This window comes from Ovis canadensis, chromosome 7, assembly GCF_042477335.2.
Source record: "Ovis canadensis isolate MfBH-ARS-UI-01 breed Bighorn chromosome 7, ARS-UI_OviCan_v2, whole genome shotgun sequence".
Classification (NCBI taxonomy): Eukaryota; Metazoa; Chordata; class Mammalia; order Artiodactyla; family Bovidae; genus Ovis; species Ovis canadensis.
This window is the reverse complement of record NC_091251.1, coordinates 83,368,459-83,393,845: the sequence shown is the minus strand read 5'-3', so window position 1 is coordinate 83,393,845 and position 25,387 is coordinate 83,368,459. Positions and strand designations below refer to the sequence as shown.

General features: G+C 34.5%; 1 protein-coding gene across 4 annotated transcripts in view; it reads right to left on the bottom strand.

The window, feature by feature from the left end:
- The window catches only part of MNAT1 (MNAT1 component of CDK activating kinase), a 224,011-nt gene that overhangs the window by 85,530 nt on the left and 113,094 nt on the right, over window positions 1-25,387 (bottom strand). For all 4 annotated transcript variants that reach the window (XR_011258302.1, XR_011258303.1, XR_011258301.1 and 1 more), the window contains one exon: window positions 6,372-6,493. Coding sequence is in view for 1 of the 4 variants with exons in the window: in XM_069596759.1 (XP_069452860.1) it covers window positions 6,372-6,493 (122 nt within the window). In the remaining 3 variants the exon portion in view is untranslated. The remainder of the gene's footprint in view (window positions 1-6,371; window positions 6,494-25,387) is intronic.

The window sequence follows — 25,387 nt, the reverse complement described above, 5'->3', positions numbered from 1 at the left end:
CAGTGATGCCATCCAGCCATCTCATCTTCTGTCATCCCCTTCTCCTCTGCCCTCAATCCTTCCCAGCATCAGGGTCTTTTCCAATGAGTCAGCTCTTGGCATCAGGTGGCCAAAGTATTGGAGTTTCAGCTTCAACATCAGTCCTTCCAATGAACACCCAGGACTGATCTCCTTTAGGATGGACTGGTTGGATCTTCCTACCAGAAGTCCCCTTCCAAGAGACTCTCAAGAGTCTTCTCCAACACCACAGTTCAAAAGCATCAATTCTTCAGTGCTCAGCTTTCTTTATAGTTCAGCTCTCACATTCATACCTAACCACTGGAAAAGCCATAGCTTTGACTAGACGGACCTTTGTTGGCAAAGTAATGTCTCCGCTTTTTAATATGCTGTCTAGGTTGGTCATAACTTTTCTTCCAAGGAGTAAGTGTCTTTTAATTTCATGACTGCAATCACCATCTGCAGTGATTTTGGAGCCCAAAAAAATAAAGTCTGACACTGTTTCCACTGTTTCCCCATCTATTTCCCATGAAGTGATCGGACCAGACGCCATGATCTTCGTTTTCTGAATGTTGAGCTTTAAGCCAACTTTTTCACTCCCTTCTTTCACTTTTATCAAGAGGCTCTTTAGTTCCTCTTCACTTTCTGCCATAAGGGTGGTATCATCTGCATATCTGAGGTTATTGATATTTCTCCCAGCAATCTTGATTCCAGCTTGTGCTTCTTCCAGCCCAGCATTTTGCATGATGTACTCTGCACAGAACTTAAATAAGCAGGGTGACAATATACAGCCTTGATGTATTCCTTTTCCTATGTGGAACCAGTCTGTTGTTCATGTTCAGTTCTAACTGTTGCTTCCTGACCTGCATACAGATTTCTCAAGAAGCAGGTCAGGTGATCTGGTATTCCCATCTCTTTCAGAATTTTAAACACTTTTCTGTGATCCACACAGTCAAAGGCTTTGGCATAGTCAATAAAGCAGAAATAGATGTTTTTCTGGAACTCTCTTGCTTTTTCCATGATCCAGTGGATGTTGGCAATTTGATCTCTGGTTCCTCTGCCTTTTGTAAATATAGCTTGAACATCTGGAAGTTCATGGTTCACATATTGCTGAAGCTAGCTTGGAAATATTTAAGCATTACTTTGCTAGAGTGTGAGATGAGTGCAATTGTGCGGTACTTTGAAGTACCATATGATCCAGCAACCTTACATCTAAGGATATATATGCACCCACGATGGAACATTACTCAGCCATAAAAAAGAATGAAATATTGCCATTTGTGACATGGATGGACCTAGAGAATATCAAACTAATTCAGACAAAGACAAATATATATATATATATATATATATATATATATATATATATATATATATATATACTTACAATGTAGAATCTAAAAAATAATACAAATCAATCCAGAGACAAAAGAAAAACACAGTTACAGACACAGAAACCAAACTTATGGTTACCAAAGGGGAAGGAGAACAGAGAGGGATAAATTAGGAATATTGGACTAACATATGCAAACTACTATACATAAAACAGATAAGCAACAAGGATTTACTGTATAGTATAGGGAATTATGTTTCATATCTTATAATAACCTATAATGGAAAATAATCTAAATATTTATTTGTTATTGTTCAGTTGTTAAGTTGTGTCTGACTCTTTGTGACTGTAGCACACGAGCTCCACGGTCCTCTACTATTTCCCAGAGTTTGCTCAAATTGATGTCCATTGAGCCAAAGATGCTATCTATCCACCTCATCCTCTGCTGCCCTTTTCTCCTTTTACCTTAAATCTTTTCCAGCATCAGGGTCTTTTCTAATGAGTCAGCTTTTTGCATCAGGTGGCCAAAGTATTAGATATTCAGCATCAGTCTTTCCAATGAATATTTAGGGTTGATTTTCTTTAGGACTGACTTGTTTGATCTCCCTACAGTCCCTAGATCACAATTCTAAAGTATCAGTTCTTCAGTGTTCAGCCTTCTTTATGATCCAACTCTCACATCCATACGTGGCTACTGGAAAAACTATAGCTTTGACTATACAGACCTTTGTTGGCAAAGTGATGCTTTTTAATACACTGTATAGGTTAAACTGACTCACAGTGCTGTATACCTAATACTCTAAATCAAGTAAACTTTCAAAAGACGGAAAGGGAGGAAAGGGGGAAGAAAAGGAGGGAGTGAGAGAGAGAGAGAAAAAGAGAGAAAGGAAGGGAAAGAGGAAGGAAGGGAGGGAGAGAGGGGGGAGGGAGAGAGAGAAAGAAAGAGACAGAAAGAAAGAACTGAAGGAAGAAAAGAAGGAAAAAAGAAAGGGAGACAAAAAATCTCCAGGGTTATGATGAAAGTAGATAGGTGGATCTTCTATTTTAGGGGAACTATACCCTATCCTGGTGAAGGAAATGGCAACCCACTCCAGTGTTCTTGCCTAGAGAATCCCAGGGACGGGGGAGCCTGGTGGGCTGCCGTCGATGAGGTCGCACAGAGTCGGACACGACTGAAGCAACTTAGCAACATACCCTACCCTAGTCCCTGAAGAATGAACATTTTAATTGCTTTGCCAATAACCATATGGATTTTTAACAGGTCAGTTACTTCTGTTCAGCAATCTGATTTTTATCTGTGTCATCTATGGCCACAAAAGAAAACAAAATTGACAGGTGCTGATGGAGATCAAACAAGAAACTTTCTTCTAATTATCACCAGGTTCTAGTTAACTGAGTTAATCCAATACTGTCATTACAGCTACAATTTTTTTCACAACTGATTTCACAATAATAAGAAAATGATCTCATCAACTGGTTAGGAAGGACTCTAGATATTAAACTATCACAGTTTGTCTATTTAAAGCTCTCATAGTTGATAGCATGGAACTTACATCAGTTATGTTAACAGAAGAGGCAGAAATGAATGTATGCACTTGGCTACAACATTCTACCACAGAGAAACATACAAAAGTGTTCTACAGAAATGAAGATTAAAATTTTATTCTACAGCAATCTGGTAGCAAATGGCCCACTTAAATTCACAAATAAGGAAAAGTGAAAAATATACATCCTGCTTAAAGATTATAGCTTATCCTATAAAATGTTTGTCCTTATTTCTGTAGTAGGTCCATGAATGAAAAGTTCATAGTAAATAAGTCAGATATTTTAAATGGCAGTGATATTTGACTAAATAATATGATGAATTAAATTGATAAATGCTTGCAGTTTATATTAGTTAAGGGAAATACTCTTCTTTGGCTGGGAAGTAGTAAAATATTAACTACAAAGCCAGCTGATTATTAAAAAGACACTTTCACAATGCCAATCAATGAGACTTTACTAAACTAACCCAATAAAGCAGCAGTCTGGGGAATGTCAATTAGCAGTTAAGTTTCTCCAATGCTTGCTCCCACTAGCACAGAATTAATAAAACATGTTTACATATTGCCTAGAGCAAACCTCAAGAATACTGCCAGTGCAATCTGAACTATTATTATATATTCATAATACCCTCCTTAATGAGAAATTTTCATTTATTCTTCATCTACTTCCCAAGTTTAACTAACTTTAGGAAAAATTCCAGTAAAAATTCCTAAAATCTCATGGCAATGTACTTTCAATTTTATCCTTTTTCCAATTATACATGACACAAATGTAGTTCTTTGAAGACAAAATGCTTCCTAAGACCTTATTCCACATACTCCCAAAATTATATAATTAAAACTATTTTGAAAGTGTCTACATCCATAGTTTTACACCAACTAATGTGAAGCTACAAAATGCAGTATTCTTAACTTCATCATGTCATACAGATTTCAAAACAGATATAAGAAGTGGAGATTAGGTAGTTAATTAATTCTCTATTTGCTTCTAGAGAAACTGAACTTGTCTCCTCTATAGGATAACATAATATAAAATGGAAAATTTGTTGTAACAGTAAAAGAGAAGAATAGAAGTTAAGAGTTTTATGGGAAGGAAGAGAGCTCATTGTAAAGGGATACCTTAGGCTTAGTAGATGCAGTCTTATAACAAAGAAACAAAGATATGGACAAACCTTAGAAGAGACATGTAACTACTAAACCTTAAGTCAACTAAAGTTTATATTCCTTGTACCTTAAGAGTAGTACCTCTGTAGATACCAAATTATTCTTTGAAAAGTCACTTCACTGAGCAACTTCTTCCATTTTTTTCCAAGTGTTTCTGAAAATCAGATTACATCTTATATCTATAGTAATTATTAAAAAAGAAGGAAGCATATGGCTTCAAATAATAATTCCAAAAAAGAAAATGAACTAGTAAAATAAGAAATCAATTTAGGATTTATTTTGGCAAATTTTAAGTATGAAGTCATAACATGTCACCAAAGAGACCACTTAAGCTAATTAATTCTGGTTCCCAAAACGAAATTGTCTGTATAGAATTCAATCCATTTCTTAAGATAAAAGTCTGGAGAGAAGGAAGGTGTGAGACACATTTTATTTTGGTAGATACTTTTACATCAAGAAAAAGTCAATGATTCTTTCGGAATTCTGACATCACCGTTGACAACCTAGAAATTTCTCCACCAGTTAGCCACAGAAAGCTGAAATTTATAGTCAATCACGAAATACATACAAACTGGTAATCTAAACAGTTTGTCCTCTTAACTGTTGTGGATACATAATATATTACACAGTCTTTGTTGAGAGAGATGAAAATATACTTCTAGAATCCTGGAACTAACTATATTCTAAATAGTAATAACTGAAAGTCCCCCAACCACTAAAACAAAATAAAATCATGATCCTGTATCCTTTATTTAGATTCAAATAAAATTTTAGGTAAGAAAAACCCTCCAGCACTCCAGGCCTCATACTAGGCACAACAGATCATGGATGGAAGAATTTGAAGCCTATGATACATGGATGATAACTTCAGGCACAACAAAACTGAGGTCAAACTACAGACTTGATACTCAACTCTCTACATTAATGGCCTGACAGGAAAAGGGACATAAATATTTCTAGCCATCGATTTTATTTATCTCAAGTCTCTACTGTTTTGTTGCACAAACTATCCAATATTCAAACAAAATTTCAATAAACACAAGAAAGCAAGAAAAACAAATCTATTATTAAGGCATAAAATAATCAACAGAATTGAACCCAGAAACGCTGAAACTATCAAAGAGGCACTCGAAAATAACATGATTAATAAGCTGAAGGAACTAGTGGAAAAAGTGGATAATATGTACAAATAGGAAATTTCAACAAAAAGATGGAGATTACAAAGGGGAGTGAAATGGAAATGCTAGAAGTAAAAACTGCAATATCAGAAAGAATACCTCTGATGAGCTTATCAGCAAGAACGGGGCCAATTATTTAATACTTTTGTTATCACAAACTCAATTGGGGGTTTTAGGCTTCGTTTTACTTCTCTACTTTATGCTTGGAGGTTACAGGACTTTTAAGAGACTATAAAACTAAAGAAAATAGTGCATAAGTAAATTATCTATGATTCTAACAGTAATTTCAACTTGGAGCCTTCATGTTCATATGCAAAATACAATGCACTATGTTCAAGGTTGCAGTTGTGGTTTTGAAGATGCGTGTAGGTTTTACCATCTGTTTCATCTATCTTCTTTTTGTTGTTGGGGCCCTTTTCTACATTTTTTTTTTATTCTTCACTTCACTGTATTCATTATTTTCTTTTCATATTATATTCTTTAAGCTATTTTATTTTATTAAGAAATAACTTTTCAGATTATTCAATAGTTTAGATTGAGACAGCAGATCAAGATCCAATGCGCTCCATTCAACAAAGTTTGTACCTATACTTTCCAATTACACAAATACCCATTTGTTCCCCCAAGACAAAATATAATTATCTACATGGCTCACAAAAGTCATAACCCCAAGTTCATTTCCAAAATGGATGCTACAGCTTCTGAGCCATTAAGCCAGTCCTATATCATACCCTTTGACAAAATATATTTTACAGCTCATTTCTCAAAAATATAATTTCACTGTACACAACTGATAGTAAATCTGCCCTTTTTCATGGCAAGGAGTTCAATTCTATTTTCATGGCTTACAGCTGACTATTAATAAACAAAGCCCCTATTTCTAAAAAATACAAAGTGAGCAAAAATGAAGAGCTATTTCAGTATGTCTGCCAATGACATCCTTAAAAGGGAACTAGTACAATTCAATTTCAAAAGACCTAATAAGACAGTAGGAAAAAGTAATATATTAACTTAGTATTAAGCACCATTCATTTCTCACAAAAGAGTAAAGTTCTATAAATTCAGAATCTAACAATGTTAAAGTATCAGTTAAAAACAGAAACAACAAAGCCCTAAACATCAGCTCCTCAATGAAAAGTTCTTCTAGACACTTACCCAAGTCTTCCTAGCATCTCAAGCTCAGGAACCTGTGGCCCACATGTCTCTATCTGCAGCGGTTGGTATTCATACAGAGCTTCTTCAAGTTTTTGAATGGGTGCTAATGAAATATGCTGACCCTGTTAGAAAAATGAAAGAAAATAATACTTGTAAATATTACTCTCATATTACTACTTATTTGCAGTTTTTAAAGATGAGCTAAATATTACCTGTTTTTCATTACATTACTGAAATCCGCATTAACACACAGAGACAAATAATTTAAAGGAAGAAAACCAAATCCATCATTAAATTCAAATTTAGCCTTAAAGAGTAGTTGTTCAATGTCAATGGTCAAAGTGAAAAGTGTCAGTCGCTCAATCATGTCTGACTCTGCAATAACATGGACTATAGCCTGCCAAGCTCCTCTGTCTATAGGATTTTCCAGGCAAGGATACTGGAGTGGGTAGCCATTTCCTTCTCTGGAGGATCTTCTCAACCCAGGGATCGAACCCGGGTCTCCTGCATTGCAGGCAGATTCTTTACCATCTGAGTCATCAGGGAAGCCCGATGTCAATGGCAGAATTCACCAATATATAAGCATAATCTATTCTCACATTTTCCTATTATAATTTTGATAATTTGTGCTTTCTTAAAAGTCTTAGATAGGGAGCACAGTAAAGAAATTATTATGTGCAAAGTTTTGCTACAGAAATGTCTATTCTGAGTCTATAACGGAAGTAAACTTACTTATCAAATGTGTGTATTTGAAGTCTACTTACACATACACACACACAAAATGAGAAAAGTTTATGCTAAAAACTAAGTTGGATAAAATATCCGCATATTTTTCTGAAAAGAACTACTGGAAAACTAAAATTAAAAGACCATATTTGATTAAAAATATACAAAATAAAATGCCACTCAGCAACATAGCACCATTACATTGAGATTTCCATATTTATAATCTGAGCATAGAATTCTAATTTTTGAATATGTGTATTTTTTTACAGTCCATGTTTTATGATTCTAACTATAGTTCTGTTACTTTTCTTGGTATAGTTCTCATCAATTTCTCTATGTCCTAACTTTCTAATAAAAACTAGTTCTTACAGTTATTAGTTCCAATATTTTCTAATTTTTAATTTATTTCTCTTATTACCTCCCTTAGTTTCCTTTTCTTTTTCCCCTATATTGCTAAGTTGGATACATAAAACAATTGTTTTCTCTTTTATTTAAAGGAGGAAAAAAAGGTAAAAACCATGACTTACAAGTACAGCTGAGGCAGTGACGAATGAGACAATGAAGATGTCTGTATATGACTCATGGTTTTTCTCTTCAACAACTTAAATATACTGTAACATTATCTTATCTAGTTTAACATAATATTAAAAGCTTCTCTGACACTGGGACCTCAAAAGTCCATCACCAAATCTGGCGAAAGGACTTGAAAAAACATGTCTCCAGAGATACACAAATGGCCAATAAGCACAAGGAAAGATGACTAACATCACTAGTCATTAGGGAAATCCAAATCAAAACTATAATGATATACAGTCATCCCTCAGTATCTCTAGGGGTGGAGGGGAGGTCTGGTGCCAAGATCCACATACCAAAATTCACAGATGCACAAGTGTCTTTATAAAATGGCACACTAGTACAGTCAGCCTACTGCATCCCCAGACTCCTCATCCCTGGGCTCTGCATCCACAAATTGACCAAACCCAAATGGAATTTCATGGTTGGCTGAATCCACAGATGTGGAACCCACAAATACAGAGGGCCCCACTGTAGCACTTAACACCCACAGCTATTTAGGATGCCTATTATCCAGAACAAAAACAAAAAACACATAAAATAACAAGTATTGGCAAGCATGTGGAGAAATTGGAACTCACGTATATTGCTGATGGGAATGTAAAATGGTGTTACGATGGAAAACAGATAGCAATTCCTCAAAAGATTAAATATAAAATTACCATATGAGCCAGGCTTTCCTGGTGACTCAGACAGCAAAGAATCCACCTACAATGCAGGAGACCCAGGTTCGATCTCTGGGTTGGGAAGATCTCCTGGGGAAGGGACTGGCTACCCACTCCAGTATTTCTGCCTGGAGAAATCCACGGACAGAGGAACAGACAGGCTGCAGTCATGGGGCACAAAGAGTCGGACACAACTGAGCAACTAACACTTGCACCTGCACTACCATATGAGCTAACAACTCCATTTCTTGGTTACACCCAAAAGGAAGGAAAGCAAGAACTTGAACAGTCATGCTCATAGCAGCATTATTCACAATAGCCAAAAGATAAAAGTAACCCATGTTTCCATCAATTAATTAATGAACAGGATATACAACATAATGGAATATTTTGTTGCTGTTCAGTCACTAAGTCGTGTCCGACTCTTTGTGACCCCATGGAATGCCACACCAGACTTCCCTGTCTTTCACTATCTCCCAGAGTTTGCTCAAATTTATGTCCATGGAGTCAGTGAGCTATCTAACCATCTCACCCTCTTCTGCCTTCTTCTCCTTTTGCCTTCAATCCTTCCCAGCATCAGGGTCTTTTCTAATGAGTGGGCTCTTCACATCAGGTGGCCAGAGTATTGGAGTTTCAGCTTTAACATCAGTCTTTCCAATGAATAGTCAGGACTGATTTCCTTTAGGATTGACTGGTTGGATCTCCTTGCTGTCCAAGGGATTTTCAAGAGTCTTCTCTAACACCACAGTTCAAAAGCATCTGTTCTTCAGGGCATAGCCTTCTTTCTCTTACATTCGTACATGACTACTGGAAAAACCATTAAGTTTGACTATACGGACTTTTCTTGATTAAGTGATGTTTTTGATTTTTAGTATGTATTTAAGTTTGTCATAGTTTTTCTTCCAAGGACCAAGTGTCTTTTAATTTCATGGCTGCAGTCATCGTTCACAGTGATTTTGGAGTCCAAGAAAAGAAAATGTGTCACTGCTTCCACTTTTTCCCCTTCTATTTACCATGAAGTGATGGGACTGGATGCCATGATCTTAGTTTTCTGAATGCTGAGCTCTTAAGTCAGTTTTCTGACTCTCCTCTTTCACCCCTCACTGAAGCTCTTTAGTTCCTCTTTACTTTCTGTCATTAGAGAGGTATCATTTGCATATATAAAGTTGCTGATATTTCTTCTGACAATCTTGATTCCAGTCTGTGATTCATCCAGCCTGGCATTTCCCATGATGTACACTGCAAATAAGTTAAATAAACGGTGTAACAATATACAGCCTTGTTGGACCCTTATCCCAATTTTGAACCAGTCAGTTGTTCCATGTAAGGTTGTAACTGTTGCTTCTTAACCTGCATACAAGTTTTTCAGGAGACATGTAAGGTGGCCTGGTATCTCCACCTCTTTAAGAATTTCCCACAGTTTGCTGTGATCCACACAGTCAACGGCTTTCGCATAGTCAATGAAGCAGAAGCAGATTTTTTTCTGGAATTCTCTTGCTTTCTCAATGATCTTACAAATGGCAATTTAATATCTGGTCCTTATGCTTTTTCTAAATCCAGCTTGAATAATGGAATATTATACAGTCTTAAAAAGGAAAGAAATTTGATATGTGCTAAACCACTGATGAACCTTGAAGACACTATGCTAAGTAAACGAAATAAGCCAGTCACAAAAAAGACAAATATTGTATGATTTTAATTATATAAGGTTCTTAGAGTAGTCAAATTATAGAGATAGAAAGCAGAATGATGACTGCCAGAGACTGTGGGGAGGCAAGGGATGAGTTAGTATTGAAATGAGTATTAGTATTTAAATGAGTACAGAGTTTCAAGTGGAGAAGATAAAAAAATCTTGGAGATGAATGGTGGGTGCACATTGTGAATGCCCTTCAAAATAGTGATAAAGTTTATGTTATGTATATTTTACCACAATTTTTAAAAATGGGTTTTAGATATTTAATTTGCTCATTTATGTGGCTGAAATAATACACATTAAAAAAGAAGATAAAAGTGAGATATAGGAAAACACCATTAACATTATTTTAACCCTGAACCTCCATATGTTTCACAGCCTTTCTAAATAAACTTGAAACTGTCAAGCTACATCTTGTATAACCTCTCAGTAATCCAACTTCTGAACAACAAATCTGAGTACAGAGTATTACATAGGTTAAAAAGGGGTCTTCCTAAGCAGGACATTTTGAGTGGCACTGTGACATCCCTATTTCAAAGGGTCTTCTTCATAAGTTACCAAGTACTACATTCTCCTGCCACATGATACAGAAGTCCAGTATTCCTGTCACAGTTTTGGGTTAAAAAAAAAGAAGAGAACAAGTAAAAGAAAAAACTAAAAGAATTTTAAAAGGTCACCTATTATACCTATCCCATAACACAGTAATCTAGATTATGTTGATTACTCCATTTTCACATTATAAATTAGGAAGCAAGGCCCAGGAAAAATGATACAAAATGGATAATTCCAAGAGCCGGAATACTTTTCAGGGAAGGCAATATTCAAACAAAGAGAGACTCTCTCAAGTCATTAAACTGGTAGTCAACATATTAAAAGTAATCATTCTCTATCAGTAAGGATACCCAAGTTACTGAAGTTATTATGTCATATAATCCAGTCTTTTCTGCAAGTTTGTGGGTACATAAAAGTTCATATAATAATAACAATTAACATTATTAACTCAGTGCCAGACAACAGTCTAAAGGCTTTTAATGTGGTATTTCATTAATATTCACAATAGTTTTATGAGATAAATAGTATCATCTCTACTTTACAGACAAAGATAGGGGTTTAGATATGTGACTAGGCAAGGTCACATGAGTTAAAGGCAGGTTGAGGATTAGAAGCAAAGGGTGCCAGATTCTAAAGCCTGTGTTCTTTTCCTATAATTTTTTTATTTTATGGATAAAGAAACTAAGACTCCTAAAATGTAAATTTCTCCTAAGGTCACAAAGAGTTCCTAATTCCTGTCCAGTGTGGGATCTACCATACCACACCGTCTTTCAATATCCTATTTTTAGACAATAAGATCACCATTGCTCAATTTAAGCCTGATATAGTAAGTCCTAGATTTCTATACAAATTCTATTAATTTAGATATGGTCAAAATGTCATAGGTTCAAAAAGAAAAAAATGTATTATGGCATTTAGAAAGAAAGAAACATTATTTAGTGATAATTCTATTTATCTTGAGAATGAGAAAACAAAGTTCACAAATGACAGTCCCCTAGTCCCTAATCAATCTAGTCTCCTAACATTCAATGTTTACCCCCAAAACTGGTGTGTGAAGTGAAGTCGCCCAGTCGTGTCTGACTCTTTGCGACCCCATGGAGTGTACCAGGCTCCTCCATCCATGGGATTTTACAGGCAAGAGTACTGGAGTGGGTTGCCATTTCCCAACCCAGGGATCAAACCCGGGTCTCCCGCTTTGTAGGCAGACGCTTTACCATCTGAGCCACCAGGGAAGTGTGTGTGTGATAGACGCCAAATTTCTCAAATCACTGACATGATTAAGTTAAAGAAAATCATCAAGAGACCAGATATCTCAATATGAGGAAAATGTTAGAGGCTTTTAAGGGACTAGTAGCAAAGTGTTTAAAAGTTTCTGGATACAAAGTGATATTCCTACCAAAACAGTAAGTGTGATATTATTCTAAATTATCAGGAAAAGATGGATTCAGATTAAAGAAGTCACACTGTATGATTCAGTAGTGATATTTAACATCTGAACTAAATCTAACGTGGCACCAAATGATATGGCATGAACTTAAGGACTACAGAAAATCAAAAGAGGAAGCCTTGATGAAAGGTAGAAAACTGAAACAGTGCAACTCGTGGGAGACCTCTGAGGACAGGCAAAGTCTACAAAACAAGGCAATGAAGAAGACAGCAATATTACTAGACCAATATTTTGTGTCTTGAGACAATATTTAATAAACAGGAGCAGAGAATGGATATATGGGGATGTGGGAGTGGAAAGAGACTGAATCAGTATGTTAAAGCCTAAATTACAACCAGAAAATACTCCAAGACTAATTTAAACTCACATGGTTAAAAATCAGACCTTTCAAAACAATGTCAAACACATCTTGTCTCCATCACATTACCAAATAAATGATAAAATAATAATCTCAATATGACAAGAGAATGTGGAGAAAGATGTTCTCATATGCCGCTGATAGAAGCACAAATAATGAACTGCTTTCTTATTTAGTAAACCTTTAAAATATTCATATAGTTTAACTCAATAATCCCACTTATAAGAAAAAAAAATAGAAAATGCTAATCAAATCGTCCATCACACTTTACATTATAATTGTGAAAAACCAAAAGGAACATAAATGTTTAGGAATATTGGGAAAATTAAGTAAACATGAGTTCAACTATAACAGTGTGTATGTCATTTAAGATTATGTTCAAAGAGAAAATTAATAAAATACTAAGTACATAATAAGGATATCCAAACTATTTTTTTAAATTGCATAAGAAAAAACTATAATGAAAAACTCCAAAATTTTCACTGTAGTAATCTCTAGGTGATAAGATTGTGTGAACTATTTATATTTTTACCTCTATGTAATATTTTTAAAATTCATCAAAATGGGTAAACTCTACATTTATAACCATAAAAAGTATAAAAAACAATATATACGGAGCCATATTGAGCAACAGCATAGGGAAACAATTCATACCAAATGACAACTGGCTTGATGTCTTCAATAAGTCATGGCATGAGAAAGAAAATCAAGAAATGTAGCACGAGATATGAGCTGTTCTAGATTTTTTAAAACTTAAAAAGTTTAATAAATATAACAAGAGTCATTAGCTCATAACAATTTAGGAAGGAAAAAACAGACATTTTTTAGAAAGGAAGGAAAAAATGAGACATCTGAGGGACAATGGATAAAATTTGAATATGGCCTGGGTATAAGAATACATTGGAAACATTTTATTAACTTTTTGTTTCGTGTGATTATGGCATTATGGCTATGTACAAGGATGTCCTATATCAGGGCAGGTCAGAGGGAGATGCAGACTAAACAATTTAAAGGTAAAATTTTACAACCTGCAATTTACTAACAAACCATTCCGAAAAAATATATATGAAGCAAATTAAAGATTACTGAATCTAGACATTAGGCATATGAGTTTCACTGTAAGATTTTTCTACTTTGTATTTTGGAATTTTTTCATTATAAATAGTTTTAAAACATGTGGAATCTTTGTTGGTTTCAAAAGAAAAATAGCTATGCATTTATAGCTGAGGAAAATAAATAGTGCCAAAGAAAGAAGAGCCTAGAATCAAGTAGGTCAGGTTTGTAGCTATTTTAGTAACTAGGTTTGAAGATCTGAGTACTGACTGAGAGGAAGAGGGGAGAAAAGTTATAATTAAAACTGCAAGACTTGGTAGTAACCTGAAATAGCTCAGCTGAATATTAAATGAGAAAACCAGAGAAATCTAAAGACTAACTGAAACAGGATAATTGGGAAAGAGGATTGAGAAAATTTTTTTAGATAAAACACAGACTTTGGAGAAAGTATTTGCAAACGACATGCCTTATAGAAAATTTGTATCCAGTATATATGTAAAGGACTCTTAAAATTGAAAAATTCTTTAAAAAAACAAAACCTCCAATTTAAAAATGGGTAAGGATTTTAAGAGACATTTCACCAAAGAAGATACATCAAGGGCTAATAAGTACATGAAATGATGCTCAACAGCAGTAATCTTTAGAAAAATGCAAATTCAAACTACAATGAAGTACTACTTCATACCCCCCAAAATGGCTATAATCAAAGTGTCCCTAAGGATATGGAGAAATTAGAACCCTTAAACACTGCTGATGAGAGTGCACAATGGTATGACCACTCTGAAATTAGTTTGGCAGTTTTTCATAAATTTACTATACAACTTGATAATGCCACTTAAAGGTATCTACTCAAGAGAAATGTATGATCAAAGACTTACAAGAATGTTCACAGCAGCATTATTCATGGTAGCCAAATGGTGGAAACAATCTAAATGTCCATCAACTGGTGAATGGATAAGAAATGAAGTATATTCATACAAAATGAATATGAATTCATTCATTTAATATTCATATGCTGAATACTATTTAGCAACAGAAGGGACTAAGATATTGATACATGCTGTAACATATGAACTTCAAAAATATTATAATCAAAAAAGAAGCCAGGCAAAAGACTACATATTGTTTGATTCCATCTGTAAGTAATGTTCAGAAAAGGTAAAGCTATAGATAGTAACATTAATAATTGCTAGGGGCTAGGAATGTGAATATATAGTGACTACACAAAAGTACAAAAATCACTGAATCATACATTTTAAATCAGCAATTTTTTATAGTAAGTAAACTATAACTCAAAAAGTTTGTTTACAAAAGAGTTTAAGATGGTGGTTCAATCAATTCAACATTGTTGACTATGTATGAAATTTACAAGGAAAAATTTTCAGTAAAGGCAGCTAAAAATATAAACAAAAGAGAAATTTTGCTATTATCACTAACAAAATGATGGTCAAAGTCATAAGAAAAAATAAAAATTGGGGGAGACAAATGTATAAAGTGTGAGATCCTAATAATGAGTCTCGAAAAACACCCACATTAAGTAATTCAAGTATCTTTTGTTGACCTTTCAAAACTATTAACACAAAATCGAGGTCTTTTCAATTTCTGTTGCAGTTGCCATATAAATAATAAATAAATGAGGCTGAGGGTAAAAATGTAGTGTGAAGAGGCACAGCAAGTCATGCAAACTTACATAAAATCCACATACTCAGGTGGGAAACTACAGGCAAACTGTACATTCAAAAGCATAATTAATGTTTTACTCCCCCCAAATGTAACAAAATAGAGCCTTTGTTTCTCTCCTAAGATATACCTTAGAGCACTAGATTATATTTCAGTAATTTTCTAGTCACACATTTGTAGAAAAGCATTTGTAGAAAAGTAAAGAAAGTAAAGTCGCTCAGTCATGTCCAACTCTTTGCAACCCCATGGTCTGTAGCCTAACGGAACCTCCGTCCATGGGATTTTGTATTGGAGTGGGTTGCCATTTCCTTCTCCAGGGGATCTTCCTGATCCAGGGATCAAACCCAGGTCTCCCACATGACAGGCAGACGCTTTACTGTCTAAGCTATACAACTCCCTTAAAAAGACTTTCCAAAATTCAGCTCATTTCCATATAGAAAAACATAAAAACACTTGAAAAACAAGGCAAATGCTGACAAAGATAATTATACATGGCTATAATTTTAAGTAATAATTTGAAATGTATGTTTAACTTGTCTTACTCAGCAAGCTTCACATTTACTATAGAAATGTTTACAATTTACTGAGATTAATCTGTTGATTGAGATTCATGGTAAATAGATGGGGAAACAATGGAAACAGTGAGAGACTTTATTTTGGGGGGGTTCCAAAATCACTGCAAATGGTGACTACAGCCATGAAATTAAAAGACGCTTGCTCCTTGGAAGAAAAGCTATGACAAACCTAGACAGCATATTACAAGCAGAGACATTACCTTCCAACAAAGGTCCGTCTAGTCAAAGCTATGGTTTTTCCAGTAGTCATGTATGGATGTGAGAGTTGGACTATAAGGAAAGCTGAACCCCGAAGAACTGATGCTTTTGAACTGTGGTGTTGAAGACTCTTGAGAGTCCCTTGGACAGCAAGGAGATCAAACCAGTCAATCATAAATGAAATCAGTCCTGAATATTCATTGGAAGGACTGAAGCTGAAACTGAAACTCCAATACTTTGGCCACCTGATGGAAAAGACCCTGACGCTGGGGAAAACTGAAGGCAGAAGGAGAAGGGGACGACAGAGAATGAGATGGTTGGATGGTATCACTGACTCAATGAACATGAGTTTGAGCAAGCTCCGGGAGTTGATGATGAACAGAGAAGCCTAGCATGCTGCAATCCATGGAGTCACAGAGTTGATACAACTGAGCAACTGAACTGAACTGAGATTCATCTGTTAGATCATCTATGCTGCTGCTGCTGCTGCTAAGTCGCTTCAGTCATGTCCGATCCTGTGCGACCCCAGAGACAGCAGCCCACTAGGCTCCCCCGTCCCTGGGATTCTCCAGGCAAGAACACTGGAGTGGGTTGCCATTTCCTTCTCCAATAGATCATCTATAGCACACTATAAATATGCTGACATAGTGACCAGAAGTTTTTTTGAAGTAAAAGTTGTTTTCAGAGTTAACTTTATCGCTTATTAAATGGCTTCCAGAAATCTAGATCATATAGTTTTTAATTTGGAAGTGAATCCTGCATTTTATCCTTATTCATTCTCCTCAAATAAAGGAATAACACAGACTATCTTTTGTGCTAATTCTAAAATGCAGGATTCACTTCCAAATTAAAAACTATATGATCTAGATTTCTGGAAGCCATTTAATAAGCGATAAAGTTAACTCTGAAAACAACTTTTACTTCAAAAAAACTTCTGGTCACTATGTCTACATATACACACGCACAAACTGAGAAGGCAGCAAACCATTTAAAATAACATGAGTAAAGAAAATACATGATTTTCTAATAAAAATAACAGCAACAGAAATTTGAATTAATAATCATTAATATATGGGCTATTGAGATCAACTATTAAAAAAATACTTTAAATAAAAATACCCTTCCATATCAATTAGTATATGATTCCCTATTAAATATCATACAACAGGTTATAATTCATAAAGTATTAGCCATTCACAGTGACTGGCTAAATGATTCTGAAAATCCTTTAACACAATTTTAAGATTCAGAACACTCTTAATTTTCTTACCTTACTTAAATGATTTTTATTCACCAGACTAGCCATATCTTCAACATATTTGCTAATAAACTCTGTAAGCGTGGTAAAACCCTCTTGGTATAAATGTCTGTTTAACATCTATCTACCCCATTAGACTGTAAGGCCCTGTTGTTCACTGCCATGCCTCACAGCACAGTACCCAGCAGGGAAGAACTGCTTGGTATTTTGTAGAAAGGGGCATATGAACAGTCATCTGGTATTGTAGTATGAACATTAGAAAAACCAGTAAGATGGAGGTCAGGTTTCCAAATTCTATAAATTTCAGAATGTTCTTACTGTGTGTAAACAATTGGAATTTTGTAATTACGTGTATTCTGAGAGTATATAAGGAATACATCTCCAACTTCTCCATACTTTAATACTGTTCTTTCACTTACTCATTAGAAAAAGTCAGTAGATGCTTTTTATCCCTAGCCTGGAAATGTGCTTTCTAGCCACTTAAGGATCATTTCAACAAAATTTCAGACAACAAAACATTGTGATTCTTCTGTTATAATCAAACACCCATTCAAAAGACAAATACTGAACAAAGACTATAAGCCAAGAACTAAAGAGCACAGCAATAAAACAGATACAAGCTCCAGCCTTCAGGGAGCTTGTATTCTAGTAAACCACTTTTCAATGAGATTGCTACTTCTATTTTGTTGAACCATCTTAATGCAAAACAAGGGACCACCCTGGTGGTCCAGTAGGTAAGACTCCAGGCTCCCAATGCAGGGGAACTAGGTTCGACCCCTGGTTAAGGAACTGGATCCCACATGATGCAACTAAGACTTGGCACAGCCAAATAAATATTTAAATCCAAAACAAAAACAAACAAGAAAACAATGATAGTGGTGGCTGTTTTTCAAAAACTGGATCCTCTTACACGCTAAATTTATCAAATCCATTAGTAACAAGGAACTTAGAAACCAGAATATTTCACTGGTCTCACTGCATTAAACCACTACAATTCTACTGATTATTTCTAGAGAAAATATCTGTTGGAGACCTTTCAGAAAAACCAACTATTTTTGAAATATTGTTTCTATGTTGGTAAATGCACTAATAATTTAAATATGTGTGTGCACAAACATACAGGTGTTTTCTATGTGTGCACATGTATGCATCTGTGTGTGGATGTGGATATATTTTTTAATTGTGTTCATGTGCATACTCCATTTTTTAATGGAAGAGAGAATATTTTAAAAATATACCTGGCACTGACTCCACGCTAAGTAAATTTCGTTTCAATTCAGTTGTTTTCAATTTATTTTAGGAGCAAGCAGAACAATTTTTATACTGTGCTGTTCTGCTCACTCCACGGTGCTATCAGCCTGTCATCACTGCAACAGCTGCATGGTAACGACTTCCTGGTAGCACATAATTTCATGGTAAGTACAATTCATTTTCCCCCACAGAAACAGCTTTCTCTAAATTTTAAAAAAATTCACAGGAAAACCCTGAGTGCCAAGACCCTGCATAGTAAGAAGTAACTATATACTTATGCTGACACTGCCTCTAACCTAATATGAATTGAAGGGATTTTATTTCTCTAAGCTTCATTTTTATCAACAATGGAAGGGAGAGAGCAAACTGGAGGGTTGGACTAGATGTTCTCCCAGGTCCAATCTGCAATGACTTCATGACAACTAAGTAGAAATGAACCACTATCTGATAATGTATCATAAAAATAAGAATAATTTTCCCAAATTTAATATATTAGTTTGATTCTATACATACTAAAGAAACAGTGGAAAAAACAATCACTAATTCCCGGATTCTCAACTTTGTAATCATCAGGTTCCACTCCCTTTCTAAATATGTGTTTTGGAATGAGCAGAATATAACTTAAAAAAAAAATTTACAGTTGCCTTTTATAAACATTCTAACATTGATTTATTCCCACAAATCAGTCTTTATGAGCATTCCTGTTTTTTAAAAAAATATGATGTCTAAATAGTAAATTACCTATTTTTCCCAAATTTTTCCTTCTAAACAAAAACAGATTTCTCCAGAATATGAAAAAGGATTTATCCAGAATACACTAGAAAGTGCACCATATTTTCCTGACTCTTTAGTGACAATCAGTTCCATTCAAATATGTAAGATATGCTTTGAAACATCAAAGGAGAATTTAACTACCCAGCTGGGCTTAAACTTCTTGTTCATCATTAGAAATCAAACAGTCCTAAAAATGTTATACCCTCACCTGGCCAAGTCAAGTCTCCGAAACTGTTTCTATATCAAATTGGCCCAGAAAACATCATCAAAATCTGTTCACTAAAGTGGAATTACTTTAATCCTGTTAACTGAATTCACTTGTAATCTCCTCCCCATAAACATACCACTTAGTATTCAAATTACCACATTAAAAAAATGTTCTTTAAAAATATATCAACTCTTTTTAGAACTCATATTATTAAATCAATTTAAACTATTCCTTGAAAAAGAATTTCAAAAACAAAATGCAACATTTATAGAAATTTTAAATTCAGGGGAGAAGTTAGGAAATAATATCTTTAGAAAAAGATTTTAACATCACAAAAGTATTTCAAATATAAAAACTGAATCCTATACATTTTTAAAAATTAGTTAACTTTTTTGGCCACTCCATGTGGCTGGTGGATCTTAGCTCCCTAATCAGGGATTGAACCCAGGCCCCGGCAGTGAAGGCAACGAGTCCTAACACATCCAAGACATATCCAAATGTTATCTAGAAGGATCCCAAGTGACAAGACTGATTTAAGTTCAACAGAGCTATAATAACAAAGTCACATTCTGTACAGGCGGTTAGGTTCTACAGTCAGAGTAAGGCAAAAACTGGTCAAAATAACCCCTTCAAAAATCCTTTAAATAGCCCATAAAGTACATTGTTCTGTGCATACTATAATCTTTATATTTAAATCCAACCCAGTTAGCTTTTCCTCCAGCATTAGAATAGATTGGTTTGTTCTGTGGAAAATCACATAAAGTACTTGGCTTGCTTTTGGCAACTGCTGCTGTTGCTGCTGCTGCTAAGTTGCTTCAGTCATGTCCAACTCTGTGCAACCCCATAGATGGCAGCCATGTTGTTTGTTTTAAAAACACTTTTTATTGGGGGAAAAGAGGAATTCTTTTCTATTTGTCTCCCTAGTTAGGTGTTTTCAACTTTAGTTAAATTCAAATAAGTTAAATGTACATATGATATGACTCTTCTAAACATGACAGGTTTCTGAATGCTAATTCAATTGAATTCATGGGGGAAAAATGGCATCTGAGATGATGAAGGCTGAATGTGACTTATATGGAGGAAAAGAGAGAGCACTTCTAATGAAAAAAAAATTTTTAACCAAGAAAAGCTTCAGTACTGTAGTAGAAATAAAAGCCAGAATATGAATGATAAAAGAAAGAACGGAAGTTGTAAAGTAGAAACACTGAATAAATCTGATTATTATTTTCATCAAATTCTAAGATAAAATGAAAACAAGGAGATATGGCATTAGCTTAAAGAAAAAGTAGGGTCCAAGGAAGAGTTTTTGTTTGTTTTGGTTTTGTTGTTTTAGGTTTTATTTTCCCTTGAGCACTAATAAATGAGGCAGTGTTGAAAAGTATTATTTTTACATTCTTTTCTGATGCTTGTCTTGCTACTGAACTACCATTTGTTGCCAAGAGGACAGAGTGTCCAGCAAATCATATCTGTTTCTATAAAAAGATCAGAAAAGAAAAACATCAAGCAGACTATTTGGTGAGACAAAAATCTGCCTCCTTAAAAAAGTCTCCACAAAGCTTAAGAAAAACATTTTTTACCAGAAATTTTACAAACTTTTCAGGCATACAGCATTTTGGCTCATTTACTTTTAGTAATTACAAACATAGTTTTCAAGAAAAAAAATCTTATTTTGGCACTTTAAGTAGACTTTTAATTAGCCAACAATAACAACAACTTAAGTCTAAAATTTTGAATGTGATAAAATACGAAAATTGCTTTATATAAAGTTCTCTACAAATATTACTTTTATGATACAAGCAAAACAAAAAATATCACATAAGATTAGTAGAATTTTGAAGCAGAAATATTTTTCAGTGGAAAGGGAGCAGAAAGCTTCTTTATACCATAATAGAGAATCAAATAGTTCAAGAAATCATACTTTCTTTAGATCTAAACCCTCTGTGCCTAGTACAGTGCTTGGCACATACCAAGAATGTTTGTTTTGTAAATGAAGAAATGTTTTATAATGATCCACCATATACCACTCACTCTAATCCTCTAAGCCAAGCCATCCCTCCCCAAAACTACAAAACAAATCTGGTTCTATTTGAGGACATTTAACTACAGAATAAGTGGTTATTGTCCTATCCCCATTGTAGAAAACAAACTGCTAAATCAAACTATACTGACTTTATCCTTCTTTTGTCCTAAAAGGAAACAAGCACTATGAATACCCTAACCATCCCAACCTGCCTTCCCCAAGCACGTATCACCACTGCCACCCTCACAAAACCACCACATAATCAGATCTAGACTCTAAATATAGAATATTTATGGTTCTCTGATTCCCTTGCAATTTCACATAAACTGACTGTTAGAAAAGTCATGCAGGTAGAGAATATGATTATTTAACACACAGTAATCACAAATAACACCCACACAAAGGACACAAATATTCACTAAACATCTATTATATACCATGTACTATGCTAGTCTTTATACATACAGCTGAGATAAGTATTACTTTATTTTACAGGAAAACAAATTAATGTTCTCTAAGATGAAGTAACCTACCCAAGTTTTAAACCCTAAACTTCCAGCATTCACCAAGCACTTTCCTACAGGACTATGGTATAAAAATTGATTGATCAGAACATTTAGAGGATATTAGGCCCTAGTGGGCTTCCCTGGTGGATCAGACAGCAAAGAATCTGCCTGTAGTCCAGGAGACCTGGGTTTGGTCCCTGGGTTGAGAAAATTTCCTGGAGGAGAGCATGGCAACCCACTCCCATATTCTTGCCTGAAGAATCCCAATGGACAGAGGAGCCTGGCGGGTTGCAGTCCATGGGGTTGCAAAGGGTCAAACATGACTAAGGGACTAAGCACAGACAGGCACTAGTGAAGGGATAAGAGAAAGGATACACCACTAGAATGGATTCTACTTTCAAGCATTGAACAACACATGCTCATATTTATAGTAAATGTAAATCAGGAAATGCTCATTTGTTTTAAAATGTTTGTATATAAGTGCTCTTTAAATGAAAGTTACCCTAATTCGTTAAAACACACAACTCAATTTCTCTTTCGAAAACATTCACATTCAACTTCGCCACAATACATTTAGGTTGATGCAGATTTCACCTGTACTGAGCTATGTGCTTCATCTTTCTTAGAATCTTTTAGAAGTTCAGTCTTCTTTTTTAACAAGGAAAAAACAGTATCTTGCTCAAAACAACAACAACAAAAAAAAACAACTATGGCTTGTCTATGAATCCATGAAAACTGAACAGATTTTAAAATATGAACCAGGAAGACTACTTCAACTGGAAAGAAATCCTAAAAATGTAAAAATAAGCCACTTTCCTAGAGAGTTGACTTAATAACCAAATCCTTAAATCACATTTTACCAGTTTAACAGATCATTTTTCATAATCGACAGATATGCTTTATGTTTATGACATGAACTACATAAGCAATTCAGAAAAAAAATCACAATCTTAGTATAAATTTTTCATCTGAGAACATTATGTGTTCACTGAGCATAAAAATGGTTCTACAATACAGGAGTACACAGACTACCACACAATTTGTTTTTGTTTTTAAAAATTAAAAAAACTAACTTTATTTTATAACTTTTATAAATAAATATATAAATACGCACAGAAATAAATGAGAGGTACATTTAGTAAACCAGTGCACTAGAAGACAAAGAAAGCAATTAGTATGGGAGAGTTTAATGAACACAGCTTTAAAGCCCTTCTGGAAATTACAGGCTTGATAAAAGCACTAACGTTCTACCAGTTGCTGAAACAGGTGCTACTGCCAATCAACTGCATTTGCTGAAGCTGAAGCATAAAGACATTAATTAATCTCTATACTGAAACCAATGGCTGCCTGCCATTTTGATTACCATTTTTTAAAAAAGGGAAAAAGATACAGTCCTTATATGGCCAAATACAACTCTAGGTAAACTACAATTCTAGGTAAGCGCTGTATCTACTTACTTAGTTATATTATTTTCTGGTGTTCTTTATTCTAAATCCAAAACTTCAGTAGGTTGGAGTCTTGGGTCTTACAGTCTCTCCACCTGTTATTTATGAGTTATTTCTAGTACCACAAAGAATAAGAAAGATATTTGGAGAAAAAGTCTTTCTTTGTTGTTGTTCACTTTGAACCTTTCTATCAAGAGATACATGACTCATGAAGGCATTCTTTAGATCAAATCTGCCTTTTCATTAGAACTTACCCACTCCCCTATCTCAGCTCTCAAAACACACACACACACCACATACCATATACCACATGCACACACACACACCCCTAAATATTTTGTCTTACCACCACCATATCCTACCTACCTTTATCAGATGCCAAAGAATTTGTTTCACATCCATTTGAAAACACATAAATATAAAGTGGAAAATGTATGTGGGGTTATTTTTATGATTTTCCATCCTTTCAATGTTTCAAGTTAACATTGATCCTTGAATCTTCAGTAACACTGTTTTACATGTTTTTAAAGTTGCTTTCATTCAACTGTACATGCCTGTGACCTCCACAATGACCTCTACAAAAGCAGTTGTGCACTTTACTGTGGTGCAAATCCTCACAGACAAGTTGAACCTGTTCTTTTTGGCGCTGAGCCCTTTCGCTGAACACACAGCTGAGATTTATTATAAAAGGGAACTAAGGGGCATTATTGCACAACATTTATCCTTCACATACAGCCAAGTATAATCTTTTACAACCTTTGAGAGCTCTTAAATAAACAGATCTTCTCTTAATTGCATAAAGAGTTTCTTATTTGTCACCAATCATATGGCATATTGAGATTCATTTTACATTAGGAAAAAGTTAGCACAAAAAACATACATTCTAAAAAGTTGTTAGTCTCTTAGTATTTATTCAAAAATAATAATACTCTGAACACTCAGACCTAAGGATACTTTGAATACTCAGACCTTGCTGTTTTTAGCAAGTTCAACACAGGTAATAAACATCTGTCTTCAAGGAGCTAAACTTTTACAGGTTTAAGAAATCTTTCTATAGCACTTCTATGGGTCTTTTGAAAATATTTCAGAGAAAATATTAACCTTTACTTTTATACTGTTTTATGTTTTCTTTTTAATTTCAAAGTTCAGTTTTAGTTAGCTTTCCCAAAGCATTTTAAAAACAGTTACCATTTCTAAAGAATTCTGAGCTCTGATACACATTAACTGCTACCAAGCAGATCTCACTTCAACAGCAGATCTGATACTGTGGGGGAAGAGAAATTTCATGATTCTAAGAGTAGCTCTTATAACAGAAATTACCACACCATTTACATTAATTCTTCAGGATTTGCTAATTGATTCATCATCAAGACTTGCCTGTGGAAAACAAAGAAACTACTATAACCCCAAGTATTCTATCCTGAAAGTCAGGTTCAAACTAGTTTATCAGCTAACTGTTCAACATAAAGGAAACTAAAATATGTTGATTCAGGTGAATATTTCCTTGCTCTAAGTTCTTCTGATCTTTTTCATTACTATTAAGTGTACAAACAATAGGGGAAATGTGTATAGACTTATGGGAGGCGGGCAGGGTGCATTGTTTAACGGACATAGGACTTCAATTTTACAAGATGAAAAAAATTAGAGACTGATAGTAGTGGTGGTTGCACAACAATATAAATGTATTTAATAGTACTGAACTGTATACTTAAAAATGGTTAAGATGGTAAATTATATGTATTTTACCCAAATAAATTCAGTTTAATTTAAAAGATAAAATTATTATTTTTTAAAGATTGATAAAAAATTGGTTTTTAATGGTGAAAAAATCTAATGTTATATTTTTAGGAATCAGGGGTTCATAGTGAGCAAAACAAACATATTCACAGATGATAGCAAATATATTCTGTAAAGACAAAATAAGTAAAGAGTTAAATAAGAAATTTCTTTCAGTAAAATTAAACATTTTAAGCAACATATTTATATTGCTCCAGACCTAAGAAAAGATGTTTTAAACAATCTGTCTCTCTAATA